Source organism: Nuphar pumila, chromosome 13 (genome assembly GCF_984573655.1).
Source record: "Nuphar pumila chromosome 13, dmNupPumi1.hap1.1, whole genome shotgun sequence".
Classification (NCBI taxonomy): domain Eukaryota; kingdom Viridiplantae; phylum Streptophyta; class Magnoliopsida; order Nymphaeales; family Nymphaeaceae; genus Nuphar; species Nuphar pumila.
The window spans coordinates 86,019,888-86,042,765 of record NC_143261.1 but is presented as its reverse complement, the minus strand read 5'-3'; the positions used below and the strand labels follow the sequence as shown (position 1 = coordinate 86,042,765).

General features: G+C 38.5%; 1 protein-coding gene across 2 annotated transcripts in view; it reads right to left on the bottom strand.

Moving 5' to 3' along the window:
- Window positions 1-22,878, bottom strand: part of LOC149818977 (serine/threonine-protein kinase BSK5-like) — a 51,169-nt gene that overhangs the window by 5,276 nt on the left and 23,015 nt on the right. For both annotated transcript variants that reach the window (XM_089984315.1, XM_089984316.1), the window contains exon 9: window positions 21,777-21,965. In XM_089984315.1, coding sequence (XP_089840441.1) covers window positions 21,777-21,965 — 189 coding nt within the window. The remainder of the gene's footprint in view (window positions 1-21,776; window positions 21,966-22,878) is intronic.

Here is a 22,878-nt window from a genome sequence, read left to right as displayed (position 1 = left end):
TTCATTCTCCAATCCAATAATCCTCCTCCCAGCTTGTATCAAATCCTCCTAACAAGAACTTTTAACCCGAAAAGAACACAAATCACTAAAAGACCAGATAACTCCAGCAGAAATTTGGAAACAGGATGCAATCCCTCCCCATCACCTGCACTGCACACACTCTTCCCCCCTTCCCCAATTTCCCAAGTTCCAAAACCTTCCAACTCCCAAGGTTTCTACATGCATGTAGACATATATGCACATTGAAAAGCTTGAGGTTGCAATAGGACCGCCCTAAATGCAAGGTTGCAGCTGATAACAAGTGCTCTTGTTGATAACATCTGGAATCTGAAAATATTTGGGCTAGGTTAGCAATTAAGTGCCAACCACCATGTTTGGCACATCAGAAGAACTAGCGTCCATATCTTTAACTTCACTAAACAAAGAGCAGGCACTATCAGCAAAAGCAACAAAGGTATAATTCCAAAATTAATAAAGCACCATAATGCACATTATAAAGGACACAAATTTAATAAATTAAATAAAAATTACAAACACTCTACTAAAGCTTTTTTGTTCTCCCTTTTCTAACCAACAATATGAAGAAAAAGATTTGCATCTTAGATCCCAGAAGATGTGTTAAATCTAACATGATACAACTGAACGAACTCAACATAAGAAGACAGCAGAATTATTAGCAGATAAGAATGTTAGACTTTGTTAGAAATAAGAAGAAAGAAGTTAGGGTTAGAGGAAAGATAACAAAGAAAGGAGAGAACAAGTTTCTCTATTGATGTCATGAAAATGAGGAAACCCTTCTCGTCGAGGGGTCGACCCCTTTAGTACAGCATAAAAGAAAAAGGTATAGGGTATGTACATACTAACTTATACAAAACTGTTTTACACAAAACTATGCTACTATTCATTACATAAAGTTTCAACACTCCCCTTCAAACTTGGAAGGATGTAAAGGAATCATTCCAAGTTTGGAAAGGAAAGATCTGAAATGCAAAGGAGAAAGACTTTTTGAAAACACATCTGCAATCTGATTCTTTGAGCTGACATGCTATAAAGCTATAATTTCATCTTCATTAACCCTTCTTGTATAATGACAATCTATTTCAATGTGCTTAGTGTGCTCATGAAACTCTGGATTCTTTGCAATATGAATAGCACTTATATTGTGACAATATAGCTGAGTTTTTTTTTCACATGGAATTCTCAATTCCCTTAATAGCCACCAAATCCAAATAATCTCAGCTACAACTTGAGTTATTGCTTTGTATTTTGCTTCTGCAGTGGACAAGGCCACCCTTTGATGCTTCTTGCTCTTCCATGAAATCAGGGAGCTTCCAAGAAAAACACAAAATCCTGTAGTGGAAAGTCGATCCTTAGTGAGCCCCCAAAATTAGCATCACAAAACTACTCTTTGCCCGACGAGGACAAGAAAAACATATCATAGGGAATAGAATCTCTGACATACCAAATGATCCATTGTTGTCAAGTGAACTGATCGGGGAGCACTCATAAATTGACTTACTACATGAATTGTGTGTGTTATATCTGTAATGAAATATGCGGAAATAAACACAATGTCCTAAAATGGACATTCACACGTAGAATGCAAAGATCAAATCCACAATGGACATACACAAAAGCCAACAATGACTTGCAAACATAAAAATGCTATAAAAGCAAGAAATGGGCTCCAAGAAGCCTTACAATGCAAAGGGGTCTACCCCTTTATTTATAGACAAGAGAGTGAGAGAGAGAGAGAGTGGGAGAAGGAGTGGGCATTAAGGGGCCCAACAAGGAGTCGTTGGGCCCCCAACGGTCACATTTGTGACTGTTGGGGGTCCAACGACTCCTTGTTGGGACCCCCCAATGCAACATGCATTTAATGCATGTACAATAAAATTAAAAAAGGAAAAAATAAAAATAATAAAGGAAAAAAAGAAAAAGAAAAACAGAAAAAAAAAACTGAAATGCCCCTATTGGGCAGAATTACAGAAATACCCTTGGTTAGGTATATATATATATTTAACACCCTCCCTCAAGCTTTACGGGAACATGACTGAAAGCTTGTTGAGAAGAAACATAAAACGAGGAGCAGAAAGAGCTTTGGTGAAGAAGTCCGCCAACTGATACTCAGATGTAACATATGGCAAAGTTATAGTCCCTCTTAGATATTCATCACGAACATAGTGACAGTCCATCTCGATATGTTTAGTACGCTCATGGAAGGTGTGATTGCTTGCGATGTAAATGGCACTTTTATTGTCACAGCACATCTTCGGAGGTATAGAGATGATTATGCCCATATCACTGAGGAGACTTCTAAGCCACACAAGCTCCATGGTTGTAGTAGCCATTGCACGATATTCCGCTTCCGTTGAGGACAATGATACCTTTTGTTGCTTCTTGCATCTCCAAAAAAGCATAGAGTCACCAAAGAATACGCAGAAACCAGTAGTTGAGAGTCTTGAGACTCTATCATTGGGATTTCCTCCCCAAATCAACATCAATATAAGCAATTAAATCAAATGATGAAGAAGAGGAAAGAAAAACTCTCTTAGTTATAATATTTTTAATATATCTGATGATTCTTAAGACTGTACTCATGTGCACGGTTGTAGGTGCATGTTGAAACTGACTGACTGAGTGAACTGCATAAGCTATGTCTGGCCGAGTGATGGATAAGTATGACAGAGACCCAACGAGTTGGCGGTAGGGAGTGGGATCTTCGAGAAGAGTTTCATCTTCCAACCACAACTTTGCATTGATAACTTCAGGGGTTTCTATTTTCTTGTCATCTGAAATGCCAGACGTTGAACAAATGTCAGCAACAAGTTTCATCTAAGAGAGAATGTACCCTCGTCGAGAGTATACTACTTCAATACCTAAAAAATATCTTAAGAAACCAAGATCAGACATGTCAAACTTTTCTTTTAAAACTTTCTTGATATCACTAATTCCTTGCTCATCACTTCCAGTGATGATCATATCATCAACATAAAGCAGTAGAATAACTACTAAGGACCCTGCACTTTTCACAAACAAAGCAGTGTCGGTATAACATAAACGAAAGTTTAAACTTATCATTATATTGCTAAATTTATCATGCCAAGCCTTTGGAGCTTGTTTCAAACCATATAATGCTTTGTTAAGTTTAAGAGTTGTATCTTTACCAATACATACTCCCGGTGAAAGATCCACGTAGACCTCTTCATTTAATTCACCATTTAGGAATGCTCTCTTAACATCTAATTGATAAATAGGTCATTTTTTAACTGAAGTAACAACAATAAAAGTCCTAACGCTAGTCATTCTAGCTACGAGAGCAAAAGTTTCTTCATAGTCAATGTCGTATTCTTGGGCGTATTCTTTGGCTACCAACCGGGCATTCTAATGACCCATCACTTTTAGTTTTGATTTTGAAGACCCAAGGTAATAAGGTTAATTATCAAGTTTTTGCCTTTTCAAGGGCACTAAGTTCTAAGTTCATGACTTCAACCCACTGAGGAATATTTTTGGCTTCATTATAATGAGATGGTTAATGAAAAAAGTAATGCAATTAGACACGCCCTATATTTTGGTGTTAGAGACTCATAGGAAACAAACCTATTAGGAGGATTAGAGATTCGGCCGGATCTTCTTAACGAGGTTTCTTCTATGTTGAAACCTTGAGAGTATTTTTCTAAGGCACTTGTGGGAACTTGTTGACCACGCCTAACATAGGTTTGAATTGGTCTACTTTCAATGACATCACTTTCATTTTCAACATTGCTAAGAGGAATATCCTCTTGATCATTCAACAAATCATTAGAAACAACCTCTTCTTGAGGAGTCATATCTTCTTGAGGAAGAAGATCAAACAAGAAAGCATACTCGCTTTCATCAATATCTTTTGTTTTCTCAAAACCATTTTCATTTACTAGGAAGGTTACATCTTTAGAAACATATAGTTTGTTGCTTTTGGGGTCGAAGCATCTAAAATCTTTTTTATTTTCTCCATATCATAAGAAAACACATTCATTAGCTTTAGGAGATAATTTATCTCTTTTATGTAAAAGAACAAAGCATTTGCACCCAAAAATTCTTAATCTATTAAAATCGAGTGTTCTTTCAAATAGTTTTTTATATAGAGATGTATTTTGTAAGGATGAAGATATCATTCTATTTATCAAGTACGTTGATGTTAAAGCGGCTTCGGCCCAATAGTTTTTAGGAATTTCTTTGGAAATAAGAAGTGTCCTAGTGGTTTCCAAAATGTGCCTATGCTTTCTTTCGGCTAGACCATTTTGTTGAGGAGTTCTAGGATAAGATTTTTTATGACAAATTTCATTTGATTCTAAATAATTTTGAAATTCATTTGATAGGTACTCTCCACCCGAATCGGATCCAAGAGTAGAGATATTACTTAAAAATTGATTTTTGACTATCATATGAAATTTCTTAAAAAAGGCAAAGACATCGGATTTTAGGTTGAGAAAATAAATCCACATATATCTAGTGTAGTCATCAATGAATGTAACATAATAGGAGTATTCACCTTTCGATATGACCGAAGAAGGGCCCCATACGTCCGAAAGAACTAACTCAAATGGCCTCTTGGACACAAAGGTTCTATTTGGAAAAGGAGTAGATTTCATTTTCCCAAAAATACAACTCTTGCAAACAAAATGTTTCTCATTACAAAATTTATTTCCAAAGGAAAATGAGTACATTTTTGAGAAACTTGGAGGTCCAAGTCTTTGGTGTCAAAATTCAATATTTTTATCTTGGACATGGTTACAAAAAAAGTTGGTAGGAATTTTCAAGTTGCTCATGTAATAAAGATCTCCCCTCCTATGGCTTTGCCCAATCTGCTTCCCGGACCAAAGATCCTGTATAGAGCAACCCTTAGTTGAGAAGGAGGTTTCACATCCATGATCACATAATTGAGAAACACAGAGAAGATTTAAATTAAGTTGAGGTACCACCCTCACATTTGGCACAAAGAAATCTTTGGAAGAAATAACGTTCCAAAACTTTTGACTTGTAAAGATGTACCATCGGCAGTTGAAACGTAAGAGGTTTTTGAGTTATTACATAAGTCAGATAGCCCATTCTCAAGAGGTGTGATATGAAAGGATGCTCCAGAATCAAGGATCCAAGAGAACATACCTGGAGGAGAAGAGGAGGCGATGGCGGCACCCGAAGTTGATGGATCCTCCTTTTGACACAACAGGAGGACTCCATACATATGAATGTACCAAATCAAAAGAGTTTTCTGATTTCCTATCACTAGACTTGAATGACAGAGCATGACTCTTTACCATGGTTGCCAATTGAGGAAGCGGGAGCGGGAAGCGAGGCACTTTCAAAATTTTAGGAAGCGGGAAGCGTGGGACCACTTAGGAGCGAATCGGAAATCGTCTTGGAAGCAACCTAGGAAGCGAAAAAAATAAAAATAAAAAAAAATGAAACAATGGGAGAAGTGTGAGGGAAGCGGGGGGAAGCGAGGGGGAAGTGTGTTTCCCATTAAAGGGAAGCGTGCTTCCCATTTAAAAATGACAATTCCCCGTGCGTTTCGGAAGCGCGACGTTTCGCGCTTCTAAAGCGCGCTTCCCCACTTACCTAGGCGCTTCCGGTAACTCTGCTCTTGACCAATCTACAACTCACACAATCTTTAACATGATTTGACACAACTAGCTTGAATTTTCCGAAACTTCCCGAGGACACTAAACTTTGCAACCTAGAACTGAAAATATACTAGTGTCTGGTGACACAAAAATGACTCATCTAAAACTGAAGCTCTATATATGGCTCTAACTTCCTTATGATCACTCATATCAATCTAATCCAAGTAGTACAGATCTCATTTTCTTCTCATTTCCTATGATCAATTTTAATCTTCTTCCCTAACAATTGATCATGCACAACACAACCAACATAAGAAAAGATAACATTACAGTTAAGTTTGGTAATTTGACCCACAAAGATAAGATTCATAGCAAGAGATGGAACATGATAAACTTGAAAAAGATTAAATTTACTACTAAGATAAAGAGTCATAAGTAATTGAACCTACTTTGAAAACAAGCATAAAGAATCATATGCAGTGTGAAAAATGTCATCGCAGGAACAAATGTTAGCTAAGACAGACTCATGAGTACCAGAGGAGGCAAGAGTAGCAGAAGAAGAAGGACCAACGATTGACTGAGCAAAAAGCTGCAATTGTTGAATCTCATCTTGAACCTGCTCTAGTCTCTGAATTTGCCCACTATCCATCACTTCACCATCAATCAAGGCAGAACAAACTGATTACTCTTCTTTTGATATAACACCCTCACTCTCAGTAGAAGCTGCATAAGCACCACCTTTCTTTCTCTCAAGAAATAGGCAATAATTGTTCATATGACCAAAACCCTTTCAATAATGACATTGAACAGAGTTAAGGTCACCTCTTCCTCCAAGTCACATCTCCCCTCTTCCTTCGGTCCTACTACCTCCTCTTCCCCCAATTCTGCCACTCATATGCCTGGATACAACCATGCCATTATCCTCATATGAAAAGGATCCAAGAGACTTTATCTTAGTCTCCGCTACAATTAACTGAGCAATAACTTGTGTCACAGATGGTAATTTGACATGAAATGCAAGACACATTTCATAGCCTTCTCACATTTTTGTTGTCCCTTCATTAGTGCAAAAGATGTAAAAATATCTTCAAAGATGTGCACTACAAGCACAAGCTCCATGAAGGGATGCGTATACAAAGACACACCAAGAACACTTGAATAAAAAGTACACAAAGGTACAAAGAGAACACTTGAAATGGAAAAGATTGAATCCATTGAGCAAAGGTAAGCACAAAGGCTCCCAAAAGAAATGAATACAATTAGAGGGGACACACCCTTATTTATAATACAAGAGGAGACCAAAAGGAGGGGCTCCTACTAAACGTTGGAGGGGGGTCCAACGTCTCCACCACCTTTGACTTTTAGTCAAAAAGGTGAAAAGAAAAGAAAAGAAAGAAACAGGAAGAAAGAAAAGATAAGAAGAAAAAGGAAAAGGGAAAGAGAGAAAAGAAGAAAAAGAAAATGAAGAAAAGTTACATGCACATTCACAAGGGTGAATATGCGTAAAATGGGAAATAACAGAAATGCCCCTGGGGCAAATATATATATATATATGCATATGCATCCCTCTATATATATAAATATATGTATACATGATATAATTTAACACCCCCTTCAAACTTAGGGCTTGATGACCGAAAGTTTGCCAAGAAGAAAATGAAATCTGGGAGAACACAACGCCTTTATGAAAAAGTCTGTGTCAACTGGTATTCTGAAGTCACATAAGGAAGGTCTATGATTTTCTGCAAGTAGGCTTCTCTGACATAGTGACAGTCCATCTCAATGTGCTTGATACGCTCATGAAAAGTGTGAATTTTAGCAATACAGATTGCACTTTTATTATCAGAGCACAGTCTTGTAGGTCCTTGGATTAGTACTCCCATATCCTTCAACAATTGATGAATCCACATAATCTCCATAGTCGTAGAGGCCATGACTCGATATTCTGCTTCTGTTGATGAAAGAGACACCTTCTGTTGTTTCTTGCATCTCCATAAGATCAGTGATTCACCTAGAAAAATACAAAAACCAGTGGTGGAGTGACGGTTATTTGGGTCGTATCCCCAATCAGAGTCAGTATATGCAATCAATTATAAGTTTGAAGAGGAAAGAAATACTCTCTTGTTTATTGTGCCATTTATGTATCTGACAATACGAAGTACAACACTCATATGAACTGAAGTGAGGACATGCTGAAATTGACTCACAGTATGCATGGCATGAGATATGTTTGACCGTGTGATACTAAGATACATAAGTGATCCCACAAGTTGCGGATAGGGAGTAGGATTTTCCAAAGAAATCCCATCATCACCCTTCATTTTGTAGCCCACAACTTCAGGAGTCTCGCAAATCTTTTCATTTGTAATGTCAGACCTGTCAAGAATCTCGCAAGCCAGTTTAGTCTGAGACAAAAAATAACCTCTATGAGAGTAGGCAACATCAATACCAAAAAAAGTATGCCAAATACCCTAAGTCTGACATTTCAAACCTTTCTTTTAGAGTGGATTTGATATTTCTGATTCCCTAAATATCATTGTTTGTTATTAGCATATCATCAACATATAACAACAAAATTACAATTCCTGCATCAGACTTTTTGACAAAGAGAGCAGTGTCAGTATAACAAGAATTAAATCCAGTTTCAACCATTACTTCATTAAATTGATCGTACCAAGCTTTTGGAGCTTGCTTTAAACCGTACAAGGCTTTTCTAAGATGAAGAACTTTACGCTTTGGTATATCCATGCCGGGGGGCCTCCACGTAGACTTCTTCATTTAGGTCCCCATTCAGAAAGGCATTTTTAACATCCATTTGATATATGTTCCATATTTTAATAGATGCAGTAGTGATCAAACATCTTACAGTGACCATTCTTGCCACAGAAACAAAAGTTTCTTCGTAATCAATATCATATTCCTGGCTATAACCTTTAGCTAGCAGTCTGGCCTTATATCTTTCAAGAGTTTAATCATTCTTGGTCTTAACCTTAAAGACCCATCTACATCCTATTGTCTTTTTTCCTTCAGGAAGATTTTGAAATTCCCAAGTCTTAGCTCTGTTAAAGCATAAAGTTCATTATCCATTGTATTTCTCCGTTCTAATCTTTCTTTAGCTTCTTCGAAGTTTCTAGGTTCTTCGTATGAGTGAATGGCACTAAGGCAAGCCCTATGTTTTGGGAAAAAGGATTCATAGAATATAAATCTGGAAGGATTTCTCCTAGGTTTTTGAGTTATTCGTAAGTTGCTATCTTGAGAGGGCTCACTAAAATCATTATATCTTTCTATCGCACTTCTAAACGTATTTCTATCTCTACGTGAGTATGTAATTGGTTCATTTATAGCTTTTACTGGTTGAACAGACAGTGGATCTTCATTATCAACATTTTCATTATTTGTCTCATCATCACTGAAGAAATCTTCACTCATATTTAGTAATCCAAATAAAAAGGAGTAATCAGCATTATCGGGGAGGGTTGAGTCCTCAAAACCACTTTCATTTTTCAAAAAGGTGACGTTCCTTGAGACGTACAATTTTGAAAAAGGTGCAAAGGATCGAGTCGATCTATGTAAAGATCCATGTAACTCTTTTTACATTTATCGGGTCTGGATACACCAGACCCGGATCCATACTGTAATGTAAACTTAAATACACAAGTTTAGGTCACGATTTCATTGAGACTGAAATCGTGACAGCAGTAATCGATCTCTCTCTCCCTCTCTCTCTCTCTTCTCTTTCTCAACGCAGGTGCAGAGGAAAACTTTCATGGTATCAGAGCGTAGATCCATCTAGGGGTTGAAGAGGACTCCAAAGGTGCGACAGATCAAAGGTTTGAGGATTCGTTCATCTCCCATCTTCTTTTCTCCTTCAGATTTCTTTTTCTCTACCTCCATTCCCAATCTCCATCTCCCGTTTTCTCCCTTTTCTGTTTTTTTTCAGTCTTTTCTTTTATTTTTAGTGGATTCACGCCTCACGTGAATCCCTAAGATGTTCACGAAGAGCTCACGTGAACCCTGGTTCACGATACCCCTGTACATCAAAGAAAGGGAAAAGCTCGTTTCACGTGAATGTCCTGTTCCATGTGAAACACCCATTCAAATTTTTTCTGCGTATCCCTTTTCCCTTTTCTGCGTATCCCTTCTTCTACTGGGCTGGATCTCCAAGTCTGATCGTGCATTTCGGGCAGACCTGCGACATCAAATCTGGGATTCTAAATCCCTTTGATGTCCAGCCTGCTGTGTGACATCCCCTTTTGATTCGACTCTCATTCCTTTTGCTCCCTTTTTGTTCTTGACATCAAATCTCTTTTGCCTTTACTCGTATCATATTTCTTTTGACTGTTACAAGTGGGATCCACATTGAACATATAGTCTGAATTTTTTTTTCCCTTTTCTCATTGCTTCCACATTGAAAATACAGGCCTTTTTTTTATTGCTTAAGTATCCGACCTTACAAAAGGTAGAAGAGAAAACTCAGTCCTTCTTCTGACAGCCGTTGGTCGCCAATTTTTGAGTTTCTCAGTCGTCAAAAAAAAAAAAAAAGACGATCAGCAAACCTCTCTGGCTGCAGACTGAGCACTCTGTGGATACTCTGGTAACACAAAAAGGGGTTCCTTTTCTTGTTAAAACTCTTTTCTTCATGGATTTTCATTCCTCTTCATCCAATCTTTCTTCAAGTTTTCTCACTCAACTCGTTTCTGAAAAATTAACTACCTCAAACTTCTTGATTTGGAAGAGACAAATCATTCCTTTTATAAGGAGTCAAGGTCTCTTAGGTCACCTTGATGGAACCACTCCCGCTCCACTCGAATTTGTTACGAGAGAGGAAAAAGACGACAAAGGAGTAAGTTCAATTGTGTATGTCAAGAATGTAGAGTACCTCAACTGGAAAAGGAAAGATCAGTCGGTGGTTGCATATATCACTTCCACCTTGTCCCAAGAGGTCCTTGTTGCAATTCTGCAACTTTGGGAAAAATTGGTTCAAACATATTCACAAGTCTCGCAGGCACGAATGGTTTTCCTCAAGAGGGAATTTCAAATGCTGAGAAAAGACTCCATGACCATCATGGAATATCTGAACAAGATGAAGACTATCACAGACCAACTTGCAGTTATAGGATGCGCGGTGTGAGTGACAGTGATATGGTACAACAGACTGTTAGTGGATTGGGATCCGACTACAATATGATCGTCACTTCACTATTGTGTCTCCCTGCCCTTCCTACCTTTGATGAGTTGCGAGCAAAATTGATTCAGTATGACATGACTCTGAAAGGGTTCTCTGAGGAATCTCATGTTCACACAAATTCTCAAGAAGTTTTTGCCACAGGGGTGACTTATGGTAGAGGACGAGGACGAGGAGGACAAGGTCGAAGTGGACACGGAGGGCGTGGTCTGCATCCCACTCCAAATACGTTAGCTCATGCGCAGGGATCGAGATCCATCCCTACTTGCTTCCTTTGTAACAAAAAGGGGCATATCAAGGCGAATTGTTGGCATAATCCAGAGAATAAAGGAAAGGGTCCACAGACAGAAAACAAAAGGAAGTTCTCAAATAGTGGAGAGATTAAAGATCTGCTGATATCTGCCTTGTCAGAGTTGAAATTGATGCAGAGTGATAAAGGCACTTGGTTTGTTGACTCAGAGGCAGCGACTCATGTGACAGGTGATGCAGGTAAGATTTCTAATCCCATTCCTTATTTTGGAAAAAGTAAGATTGTCACTGGAGATGGATCCCACCATCCTGTTTCTCATGTTGGAAAAGTTGTCATTCCCATGTCATATTCCACTCTTACTCTTTCTGACGTTCTTCATCCTCCTGACATTAAGAAAAATAATGTCTCGGTTTCCAAACTTATTGATGATAATAATGCTTCAGTTGAATTTGCTCCCTTCTCTGTGCAGGTCAAGGACCTACGCACGAGGGAAACATTCGCTAAAGGAAAGAGACGAGGCAATATGTATGTCTTTGAAGAAGCTCCTTGTCATGTTGTTCGCCCTGTCCATCTGAATTCAAAGCCCTCATTAGAGTCGTGTTCATCCTCTTCTGCCAATGATTTTAGCATTTCTGAATGTAATAAGTCATTCTTATGGCATAGTCGGTTAGCACATTGTGGGAGTCATTTTATTGAGAAACTTGTATCTAATAATCTCATTCCAAAAGAAAGTCTCAATAGGGATGAGAACAGTCACAAATGTTTCAGTTGTCTTTCCTGCAAGAGTCATGTATTGCCTTTTCATTTCATTAATAAGAGAGCTTCAAAACCTTTTGAGATAATCTGTTCTGATGTTTAGGGACCCGCCACAATTGCCTCTAGATCTGGAAGCAAATATTATTTAATATTTGTTGATAGCTATTCTCGATACACTTGGATATATTTCATAAAAAATAAGTCGGAAGTCTTCTCTTTGTTTCAAAATTTTCTTTCCCTAGTCAAAAATCAATTTTCTAAGTCCATTCAATTTTCCAATGTGATGGAGGTGGGGAATTCTCATCCAGTGATTTTGTTTCTTTTCTTCAAAATAACGGAATAAGAAGAAGGGTGTCTTGTCCTCACACCCCTCAACAAAATGGAATTGCTGAACGAAAACACAGGCATATCGTTGAAAGTGCCATGAGTATGCTTAATGACAGCAATCTTCCCATCAACCTATGAGTTAAAGCTTTTCATTCTGTCGTGCATGTGATAAATAGACTGTCTATGGTTGTTCTGGAAAATAAGTCTCCTTATCACTGTCTTTTTGGAACTCATCCTAGTTATTATGATCTGCGTGTTTTTTGATGTGTCTGCTATGTGCATATCGATCAGTCCCTGAAAAACAAGTTTCAAGACAAAGCCCAAAAGTGCAGATTTGTGGGATATGCAGATGACTACAAAGGATATAGGTGTTACGATCCCACCAACAAACGCATCAGAACCTCAAGAAACGTTGTCTTTGATGAACAAAATTTTGATCACGGAGCTGACACAACGAATATGCCAACTGAAATTTACTATCCTTGGCTGAGCTCAAAACTTTTTGCTGGCTCCAATGAAGCATGTTCCTCAGATTGTGTGCAACAAGAATGAGAGGTGTTTTAGAACACTGGGACGTCGGGGTCACAGAATGCAGAGGAAGTATCGGGCAGATACAAAGGCATTGTCTATTCTAGACAGAGACCGACAACATCAAGCCATTCAGATCATGTCTCAGTCGCCAATCTTGCGCCTTCTCATACTCTTGCAGCCAAAAAATCAAACCGCATACGACATCCTATTGACAGATGGGTTAGTTATAACAACTTCTCCTTGGATCTTCAACTGTTTTTAACTGCCATCAATAAGGACGAAGAGCCCATCATGTATTATCAGGCAGCCGCTTCTATGAAATGGGTAGAAGCCATGAATGTGGAACATGAGAAGTTGTTCCCAGACCAACTGACAAAAATGTTGTCGGATGCAAATGGGTCTACAAAATCAAGTACAAGCCAGATGGAACCATTGAACGATATAAGGCAAGGCTTGTAGCAAAAGGATTCACTCAAGAAGCAGGGGCAAGACTATGATGAGACCTTTAGTCCGGTTGTAAGAATGGGAACGATTCAAATCATCATTTCTCTAGCTGTTGAACATAGATGGAAGTTGAGTCAACTTGATGTAAAAAATGCATTCTTACATGGGAATTTGAAGGAGAAAGTATACATGGAACAACCCCCTGGATATCAAGAACAAAATTGTAAAACCCATGTATGCAAGCTAAAAAGAGCCATCTACGGCCTGAAGCAAGCATCTCGCTCTTGGTTTGATAGCTTCTCGCTAGAGATTCAGAAACATGGATTTTCACGTTCCATGCTGGACCACTCATTATTTATTTTTAAAAGCCCGCCTGTGACCACTCTATTATTAATTTATATCGATGATATTATCGTCACAGAAAACTCTGCGGACCACATCCAAGAAATAAAAGACTTATTAGGTCAAAGGTTCAAAATGAAAGATCTTGGAGTTCTACGCTATTTCCTTGGTGTAGAAGTTGATAACCAGGCTCATGGCTTGACACTCACCCAACACAAGTACACCGTAGACGTTCTCAGCAAGGCAGGCATGAAAGACTGCAAACCTCTGGGAACTCCGTGTACTTCATCAAAAACTTAGCGCTCATGATGGAGATCTGTGTGATGACCCCGCCAGGTATCGTAGCATAATAGGAATGTTACAATACCTCACATTCACTAGACCTGATATAGTTTATTCAGTCAATCAAGTGTCTCAATTTATGCATGCGCCCCGTACTGGACATATGGAAGCAGTCAAGAGGATCCTTAGATATCTGAAAGGGACTATTGGGGATGGATTGATATATTTACCACAGTCATATGGCCAAGACGAGCACGAAATTACTGTATATTGTGATGCAGACTGGGCAGGAGATCCTGACGAACGAAAATCTACATCAGGATATTGTGCCTTCATTGGAAGAAATTTAGTCTCTTGGAGCAGTAGAAAACAAAAAGCTATCGCTAGATCAAGCACTGAGGATGAATATAGATCCATGGCTGCTGCCACTGCCGAAGTCACATGGATCAGGCATCTTCTAACTGAAGTAGGAGAAAAGATCTGCCACACTACCTTGCTCTATGACAATCAAAGTGCTATCAACATGTCATTCAATCCAGTACATCACAGTCGTGCCAAGCACATTGAGATCGACCAACACTTTGTGAGACAGAAGGTTGAAGAAAAAGAGATTGAGCCTGAGTTTGTCAGCACTGAAAGACAGGTTGCAGACTTATTTACCAAAGGGTTAACCAAGGACCGCTTTTGGATGCTTAAAAGCAAGTTGTTCATGGTCCAAAACCATGATCAACTTGAGGGGGGTGAAAAAGGTGCAAAGGATCGGGTCGATCCATGTAAGATCCATGTAACTCTTTTTACATTTATCGGGTCTGGATACACCAGACCCGGACCCATACTGTAATGTAAACTTAAATACACAAGTTTAGGTCACGATTTCATTGAGACTGAAATCGTGACAGCAGTAATCGATCTCTCTCCCTCTCTGTCTCTCTTCTCTTTCTCAACGCAGGTGCAGAGGAAAACTTTCAAGCTTATCATTCTGAAGGTCATAACACCTAAAACCTTTGTGTTTCTGAATAACCAAGAAAAGAACAGGGAATGGCTTTAGGAGATAACTTATTATTTTTATCAGTGAGAACAAAACATTTACAGCCAAGGATTCGTAATCTGTTATAATCAGGTTCTTTTTTATATAAAACTTCAAAAAGGAGATATTTGGCTTAAATTTTTAGAAAGAAGACGATTAATAAGATAGACAGAGGCCAGGGAAGCTTCGGCCGAAAATCTTTTTGGAATCTTTTGAGAAATAAGTAGAGTCCTTATAGTTTCAATATGATGTCTATGTTTTTGCTCAGCTAAGCCGTTTTGTTGAGGAGTTTTGGGACAAGATCTTTGATAAATGATCCCATTACTCTCTATATAATCTTTAAATTCATTTGGAATGAATTCACCTCCTGAATTTGTTCTAAAGATTTGTAACTTTCTATTGAATTGGGTTTCTATCGTTACATGAAAATTCTTAAAAGTGAAAAAGACTTCATGCTTATGTTTTAGAAAGTATATCCAATTGTATCTTGAATAGTCATCAACATAAATAACATAATATGAAAACCCTCCCCTAGATACTACAGGCACAGGTCCTCATACATCCGAATGCACAATTTCAAAAAGCTTAGTTGAAAACATAGATCTTGAACCAAAAGGTAAGCTTCTCATTTTTCCCATAATACAATCATTACAACTGAAATTTTCTTTACATAATGTTTTAGCAAAATGAATATAAGAAAGCTTGTCAATATTTGAATGCCCAAGGCGTTTATGCCAAACATTTATATCTTTATATTGGGCAATATTAAAAAAGAAGTTTTTTGAAACTTGAAGAGACTCCATAAAATAGAGGTCACCATTCCTAGAGCCTTCCCCAATCAACTTCCTGGACTGACAATCTTGTATCCAACATTTATGTGATAGAGAATTTTATATCGCATCCATGATCCGAAAGTTGAGAGACGGAAAGCAAGTTCAAATTTAATTTTGGAATAAATCTAACTTTGGGAACAAAAAAAACTTATTTTTCAAAATCTCCAATTCCTTTAATTTCAAGAGAAGCTCCATCCGCATTAGAGACAAAGGATGGTGAAGAGTTTTTAGAATAGTTGGTCAGTGTAAAAGCATTTGGAGTCATATGAAATGATGCACCTGAGTCTAAAAGCCAAAGAATTTAACCTGGAGGAGAGAAATAGGAGGCAGCGGCTCCATAAATAGATCCCTTGAGGAGTGGTTGAAGAGCTTCAATAATTTGATTTATAGATAGATTGGCATTGTTGGAGGAAGGCGGTGTCTCCTATCTTAAGGTTGTCGACATTGCCACCATCTTTTTCCACTTGGGACACACAGGTTTTATGTGCCCTGGTTCTTTACAAAAATGATACACGATTTTACTATAGTCTCTTCTTCCATATTGTCTGTTATTTTCTCTTCCTCCTTGATTCTTGTTGAAGTGGGGAGGTTTATAAGGTTTGACATTGCTCCCCGGTCTAGATACAGCGTAAGCTCCCTCATCCTCGTTTTTAGAGGGGACGGCCAACACATTTTGATTGGTTTTATTCATTCCCAATCTAGTTTCTTCTCCACTTAATTTGGTAAGAACATCTTCTAAAGGTGGAGAAGAAAAAGAAGATAAAAGAGAGGATCTAGATTGTTCGAATTCGGATCTAAGCCTATTTAGAAAATTAAAAAAGTGATCATCTTCAAGTTGTTTTTGCCTTAGTTCGATTGCATCTCCACTCCTTTTAGGTTCGAGGATAGTAAGTTCATCCCATATAGCGGATAATTCGGCAAAATACTCTCTAACTGATATCTCTACTTGTTGTAGAGTCAAAGCCTTCTTTTGGAGGTAATACTTATGGGACAAGTCTCGTGACGTATACATTCATTCAAGATACTCCCATGCTTGATATGCTTTCTTGAATTTCAATATATTAGCATTAATCTTGGTTTCTACCGAAGAGAAAAACCACGAAAGAATTTTGTAGTTTTTTATCTCCCACTCTTCATGCCTTTTATTGTATTCTTCAAACGCCTTTTCTCTTTCTTCACCGTCAAGGACCTTCATCTCTCCTCTCTCAATGATAGTAATTTTAGGTTCGGGTTCAGGAATAGTTCCTTGAACATATCCCCAAAGACCCTTACCTTTGATATGATAATTAGATATATTTAATTTGAAGCCAAGAGAGAAGTGGGAGTTTTTTTCGCCCATTAGAGAAGAAAAAGATGTGTACCACAATGAGATATAAGGTCCTACTTGAGGTAGGATGCTTCTAAAATATTGAATGAAGAAACGAGTCTTCACTCCAATCACCCAAACTTGATGGCACGCTTTTTGAGGCACTCAATAGAGAGAACAAAACACGCGATCTTCTTTTCTCCCAACCAAGCTCTGATATCATGTAAAAATATCTTCAAAGATGTGCACTACAAGCACAAGCTCCACGAAGGGATACGTGTACAAAGGCACACCAAGAACACTTGAATAAAAAGTGCACAAAGGTAAAAAGAGAACACTTGAAATGCAAAAGATTGAATCTATTGAGCAAAGGTGATCACAAAGGCTCCCAAAAGAATGAATACAATTAGTGGGGACAGACTCCTATTTATAATACAAGAGGAGACCAAAAGGAGGGGCTCCTACTAGACGTTGGAGCCCCTCCAACAGTTAGAAATCTAACCATTGGAGGGGGGTCCAAAGTCTCCCCCTCCTTTGACTTTTAGTCAAAAAGGTGAAAAAAAAAAGAAAGAAAAAGGAAAAAAGAAAAAGGAAAAGGGCAACAGAGAAAAGAAGAAAAAGAAAATGAAGAAAAGTTACATGCACATTCACAAGGGTGAATATGTGTAAAATGAGAAATGACAGAAATGCCCCAAGGGCAAATATATATATATATACATACATGATATAATTTAACAAAAGCATCCCAGATTCTCTGTAGCTCTGAATAGAATTTTTCGATTGACTTACTTCCTTGGCACAAACTTCTCAACTCTTGAGTGAGTTGATAATGTCTCGCCCAGTTCTCTTGCCTATAGACTTGTCTAACATATGTCCAGGCTTCTTTTCAATCATGAAATTTGAAAATGTTCATGGCAATCCTCGGTTCCACGGATCCAAGAATGCAAGCTTTGACTCGTGCATTGTTTATGACCCATTCCTCAATAGATTTATCAAAACCCTCATAAGAAACTTTAGGTTTGGTTTTTGAACCATCCAGATAGCCTCACAATCCTTTTCCAACCACTACTGCTTCCAAAAAATAAGCCCAATATGCATAGTTTGTCCCATTTAACTTGATTAGGATGACTTAAATCCCTTCCTTCTCCACGATACCTCCCACAACAAATATTACCAACAAAAGAGAGGATTAAGGTTATCAAAAATGCAACAAGAGGTAGTTCAAAAGTCAAATAAAGGACACAAAGCACATACTAAAGCCATAATATGCTCTTCTTTATACACAAAAGATATTGAACCAACACCTATCCAGCGCAAACACAGCAAATAGGGGCAGTTGACACCTTGAAATCCCCAAATATAGCTTAACGCAAGCTATAAACACCTCAAAATAGCTCAAATCTCCTCCAAAACCCCAAAATAACCTGCCCAATCAGTTTCTCCAACCTTCTATAGCAAAAACGACTTAAATAGGACCAATTTGAGCCACTAAAAACCAAAAAGTGAGATTTAGTGTTTTACCCAAATCTGAACTGAACTTTTCAAGAAACTTGAAAAATCTTGAAAAAATCACCAAAAATCCAAAAGAACTTCAAATTCAATGGTGTTTGATTTGTAAATCTTCTAAAATCAACCCCTAGCAAGTTGTAGGATCAAACTGAACAAAATTGGTCCGAAAAGACCAGGCGTTCTTCACTCTAGGGTGATGTCAGCTGACATCAAGCAGAACCCGGTTATTCCCCTTCCAGCTTCAAATCTTTCTCTTCCTTGCACTCTCTAGCTCTGATACCATGTTAGACTTTGTTAGAAATAAGAAGAAAGAAGTTAGGGTTAGAGGTAGGGATGGCAGTGGACCAGGGGAAAGCGGGGCCCCGCCCCGCTCGCCCCGTTTGGACCGGGGATGAAGGGTATGAAACGGGGATGGAGGCGGGGACGAAGGTTAAAATCCATCCCCGTCCGGGGGTGGAGGCGGGGATGGACGTGCACTTTTCCCCGCCCCGCCTCATCCCCGTTTGAACTGGGGATGGAGGACATGAAACGGGGATGGAGGATAAAATCCATTCCCCGCCAGGGATGGAGGCGGGGGTGGAGGATAAAATCTTGAGGCGGGGCGGGGGTGGAGACCTTGTCCCCCGCCCCACTGCCATCCCTAGTTAGAGGAAAGATAACAAAGAAAGGAGAAAACAAGTTTCTCTATTGATGCTGTGAAAATGAGGAACACCTTCTCATCAAGGGTCGACCCCCTTTAGTCCAACATAAAATGAAAAAGGTATAAAATGACTAGTATGCCCCTCCCTTATAGGGTATGTACACACTAACTTACACAAGACTGTTTTACATAAACTTTCAATAAAGATTAGACTGGAATATTCAAGTGCCTATGTTTACATAGTACAACATTAGTCAGGTACAACCATAGTTATCGGAAGCGCCACGCTTCCCCCAAAAGGAGGAAGCTTTTAGGGAAAGCATAGGGAAAGCCCGCTTCCCACTCGCTTCCAAATTGCTTCCCTCTCACATCCTTTTTGTTTGCCACTCGTTACCTTTTCGCTTTTCACTCACTTCCCCCCTCACTTTCCCCTCGCCTCCATTTTTTTTGTGTTCTCATTTTGTTTTTGTTTTTGTTTTTTTTTACTTCCCACCCGTTTCCTCTTCGGTCACCCTTTGTTTCCTTCTTGTTTTGTTTTTTTCCGCTTCTCAGACGCTTCCACAATCGCTTCCAAAACGAATCCTGCTTCCCGCTTCATACTGCTTCACTCACTTCCCCACTTCCGCTTCATGCATCGCTTCCCTTATCCATTCAGCCTCCTGATAATTATGGGTACAACACAGCAGTTTTCCATATGAAAGGGTGGTAAGAGAGCAGCTGGGCACACACACACACACACACACACACAATTTACAATACATATTCATACTGAAAATGAAGAGCTCCAACAAGATAAAAGGAAAAAATGCTGTTAGTAAAACATACATTTATAGAAGTGTACAGCACATCCTATATTACAAAGAGTCCCTATATATGGCAGCACCCAGAAGTGCCAGCTGTCAACTCGATATGCTCAGCATTTTGAAATACCACGTTACATAGTCAAGCATGCAAATGTTCTCTTGTTACATCCACCAGCAACTGGTAAACGAACCAGGAACATCTACAAGCAGCTTGGGAGCCAAGCAAACTTTCTAAGCTCAATAAGTTTCATATATATGAATCCACCCTCTTGTTTTGTGCCTCTACAGGCAGTATACAAAGAAAACACAGAAAAAGCCAGGCTTGTAGATGATAATAAAAAAACATATACACCATCCAACACAATGGTGTATTATGTTGGTCATGATCATATAGGAAACATAAGTGGAATTAGGGACTGTGTTTGGCACAAATTTGACTTGGTGTCATGGCATGTTGATCTGTGGCATGCACGCTAAGCAGAGCATGTGTGTGTCATAGCTTGCAACCTATGTCACACGGACTCTTCTAACAGGGCACCGCACCCGCGTCGCACCCAGGCGGGTGCGACACTTGGGCACAGCTTCCTTTGTGTTAGGTGAAGTCAACCACACTAAGGTCCATTTCTATCCAAAAGTAGATTCAGTTAACCCTAATCAAGTTCATTTTTATCTATATTATATATATATAAATACATAAATGCACACAAATACAAGTAGTGTTAACTTAAAACTGTTAAAAAATTATATATATATATATATATATGCTCCCCGCACCCCCACACCCAAGTTTTTTTAAAGTGCCGCATCACCGCATCTGCACCCGCACCTATGTGACATAGCTTGCAACCTATGTCACACCCACACTTTGCTTAGCATCAATACCCCATTGTCAACAAGTCATGACACCTGGACACAGTCAAATCAATGTCAGAGACAGTTAACATTATGTCATTAACTTTAGCCATATTCATTTCAATTTATGAGCTCCATTACTTATTTTGCATTCAATTGTGTTCTTTAAAAAAAATTGTCAATTACATTAAATTTCAATTTCAACTTATTTTTTATTATTTGATGTTTTTATTATAGTGATTTAGAATTGATATTTAAGAGTCTGCACCTGAAACTTTCATGTTTTATTACTTTATATATATACATGTTCTGTGTCACACTTTTTGAGAATTGCCCATGTTGTACCAAGCATATCATCATCGCATCTCATTCCCACAACCATATCCATGTGACATATCTTGCAACTTATCTTGCTTCTGGAAGCTAACACTGACTATGCCACCTTCATTACTTTCGTGTAGTTTTAAATTTCATATCCGTATTCACTTTGTTGGTGAGTAACTATGTCACATGGATACGACAGGGCTGCCAATACAGGGATACTGCCATTTCAATAAACTTTCCTATATGATGTGTATATAAAGGGATATGGAATGGCAGAAATTATGGAGTATCCCTGTGACATAGGGAAGTAATAACTTTAGATAATCTTGGATCCTTTTGTAGCCTTCAGTTTGGTCAATAGGGTACCAAAACAATAAACAGGAGAAAAGGACCAGACCACTCTTCAACAGGAGTCGTATACACTATCAAACACAATGAGTCATATACACTGTTTTCATTTTCTTTTGATATGCAAGCTTGGGGATAGCCCCCACATAATATATGAGCATGAAACCAGACGCTTAAGGTAGCAAAGGTTCAATTATAGTTTCAAAAGTCGCAATAACTAAAACATGCTAATGCCTGGTTCAATGCAGGCTCTTAAATCCAAAAAATAGCATGAATGCAGACATAAATACTAGTAATGCTACTGATGAATAGCGCTAAGCATGACCTTTCTTAAAAGGCATTTATAGATCATAAAAATAAAGATACACCAGAAGCTACGAAAACGATGTCACCCCCCTCATCAAGGTAAATTACCTCAGTTTCTCTCTGAAGAGATGATAAAGCAACCACCAAAGACTTTGCATTTGGCCGCTCACGGGGTTCATATTGTAGACAGCGAGATGCTAACCGCACCAACTCGGTCCCATCATCATTAGAAAACTGCCCTTCCAAGCAAGAATCTGTCAGCATCAAAAAGTTCCTGCCTCGGATCAAGTCAAGGGCCTGAATGAAATAAAACAATATCTCAACATTGATGCCATAAAGCCACAGGTCCCAAATAGTGATATAATATGATAATACAATGATCGATTTACAACAAATGAAAATGGAACTAAAGCCAGATAACAAGAACATGATTCTGTTTGGAAGCTGGGCATTAGAGGGAATTCAAGGATTTTGAGAAGTGAAAACCTAAATTCCAGGAATTTCCAAATGCTCCCTCTAGGAGAGGTATTTGCCAATTCTGCTTTTGGGTGCAATTGCAAAGGAACAAACAACATAGCTACCTCCTCAATGACTAGAATGCTTCCTCAGCACCCTTCTCATGAACAACCATTGATAGGGAAGCCTGACAAAACTCTGACTCAATTGCCCAATTCTACCCTGACTACTTGCATAAAACATTAGAGGCTTAGACTCCATATGCACACAGCAGTCTCAGCGTAAATGGGATATATTAGTCATGTTATTCACAACATTTAGCAACCAAAAAGTCACCACTATGCAGTCTAGGATCTAATCAACATATATTTAACTAGGGTATTTCTCGTAGTTAATCAAATTCATTCTAACTGTTATGGAGAACTACAAAGGGAAAAAGAAATGATCGACAACCAAGTTATGACAGAAAAACAAGCCAACAGAATCATCAACCACAACATTTAGTAGGGTCAGCATTTTCACATCTCAAACCCAATGTTCAATTTTCAAATCAAATACTTGCCTGATCTACACAGCTAGATTCATGCTTCAAGACTGATAGAAACATGAAATAGATGCACAATCCAATTTAAGAACCTATAAACAATCAACCAGTATGTTCCTTTAACAGGTACATAGTCATACAAGCAATGCGCAGGTAGAAGTTCAACCAGTGAACCATTAAAATTGCATGGCACATATGAAAACGACTTGA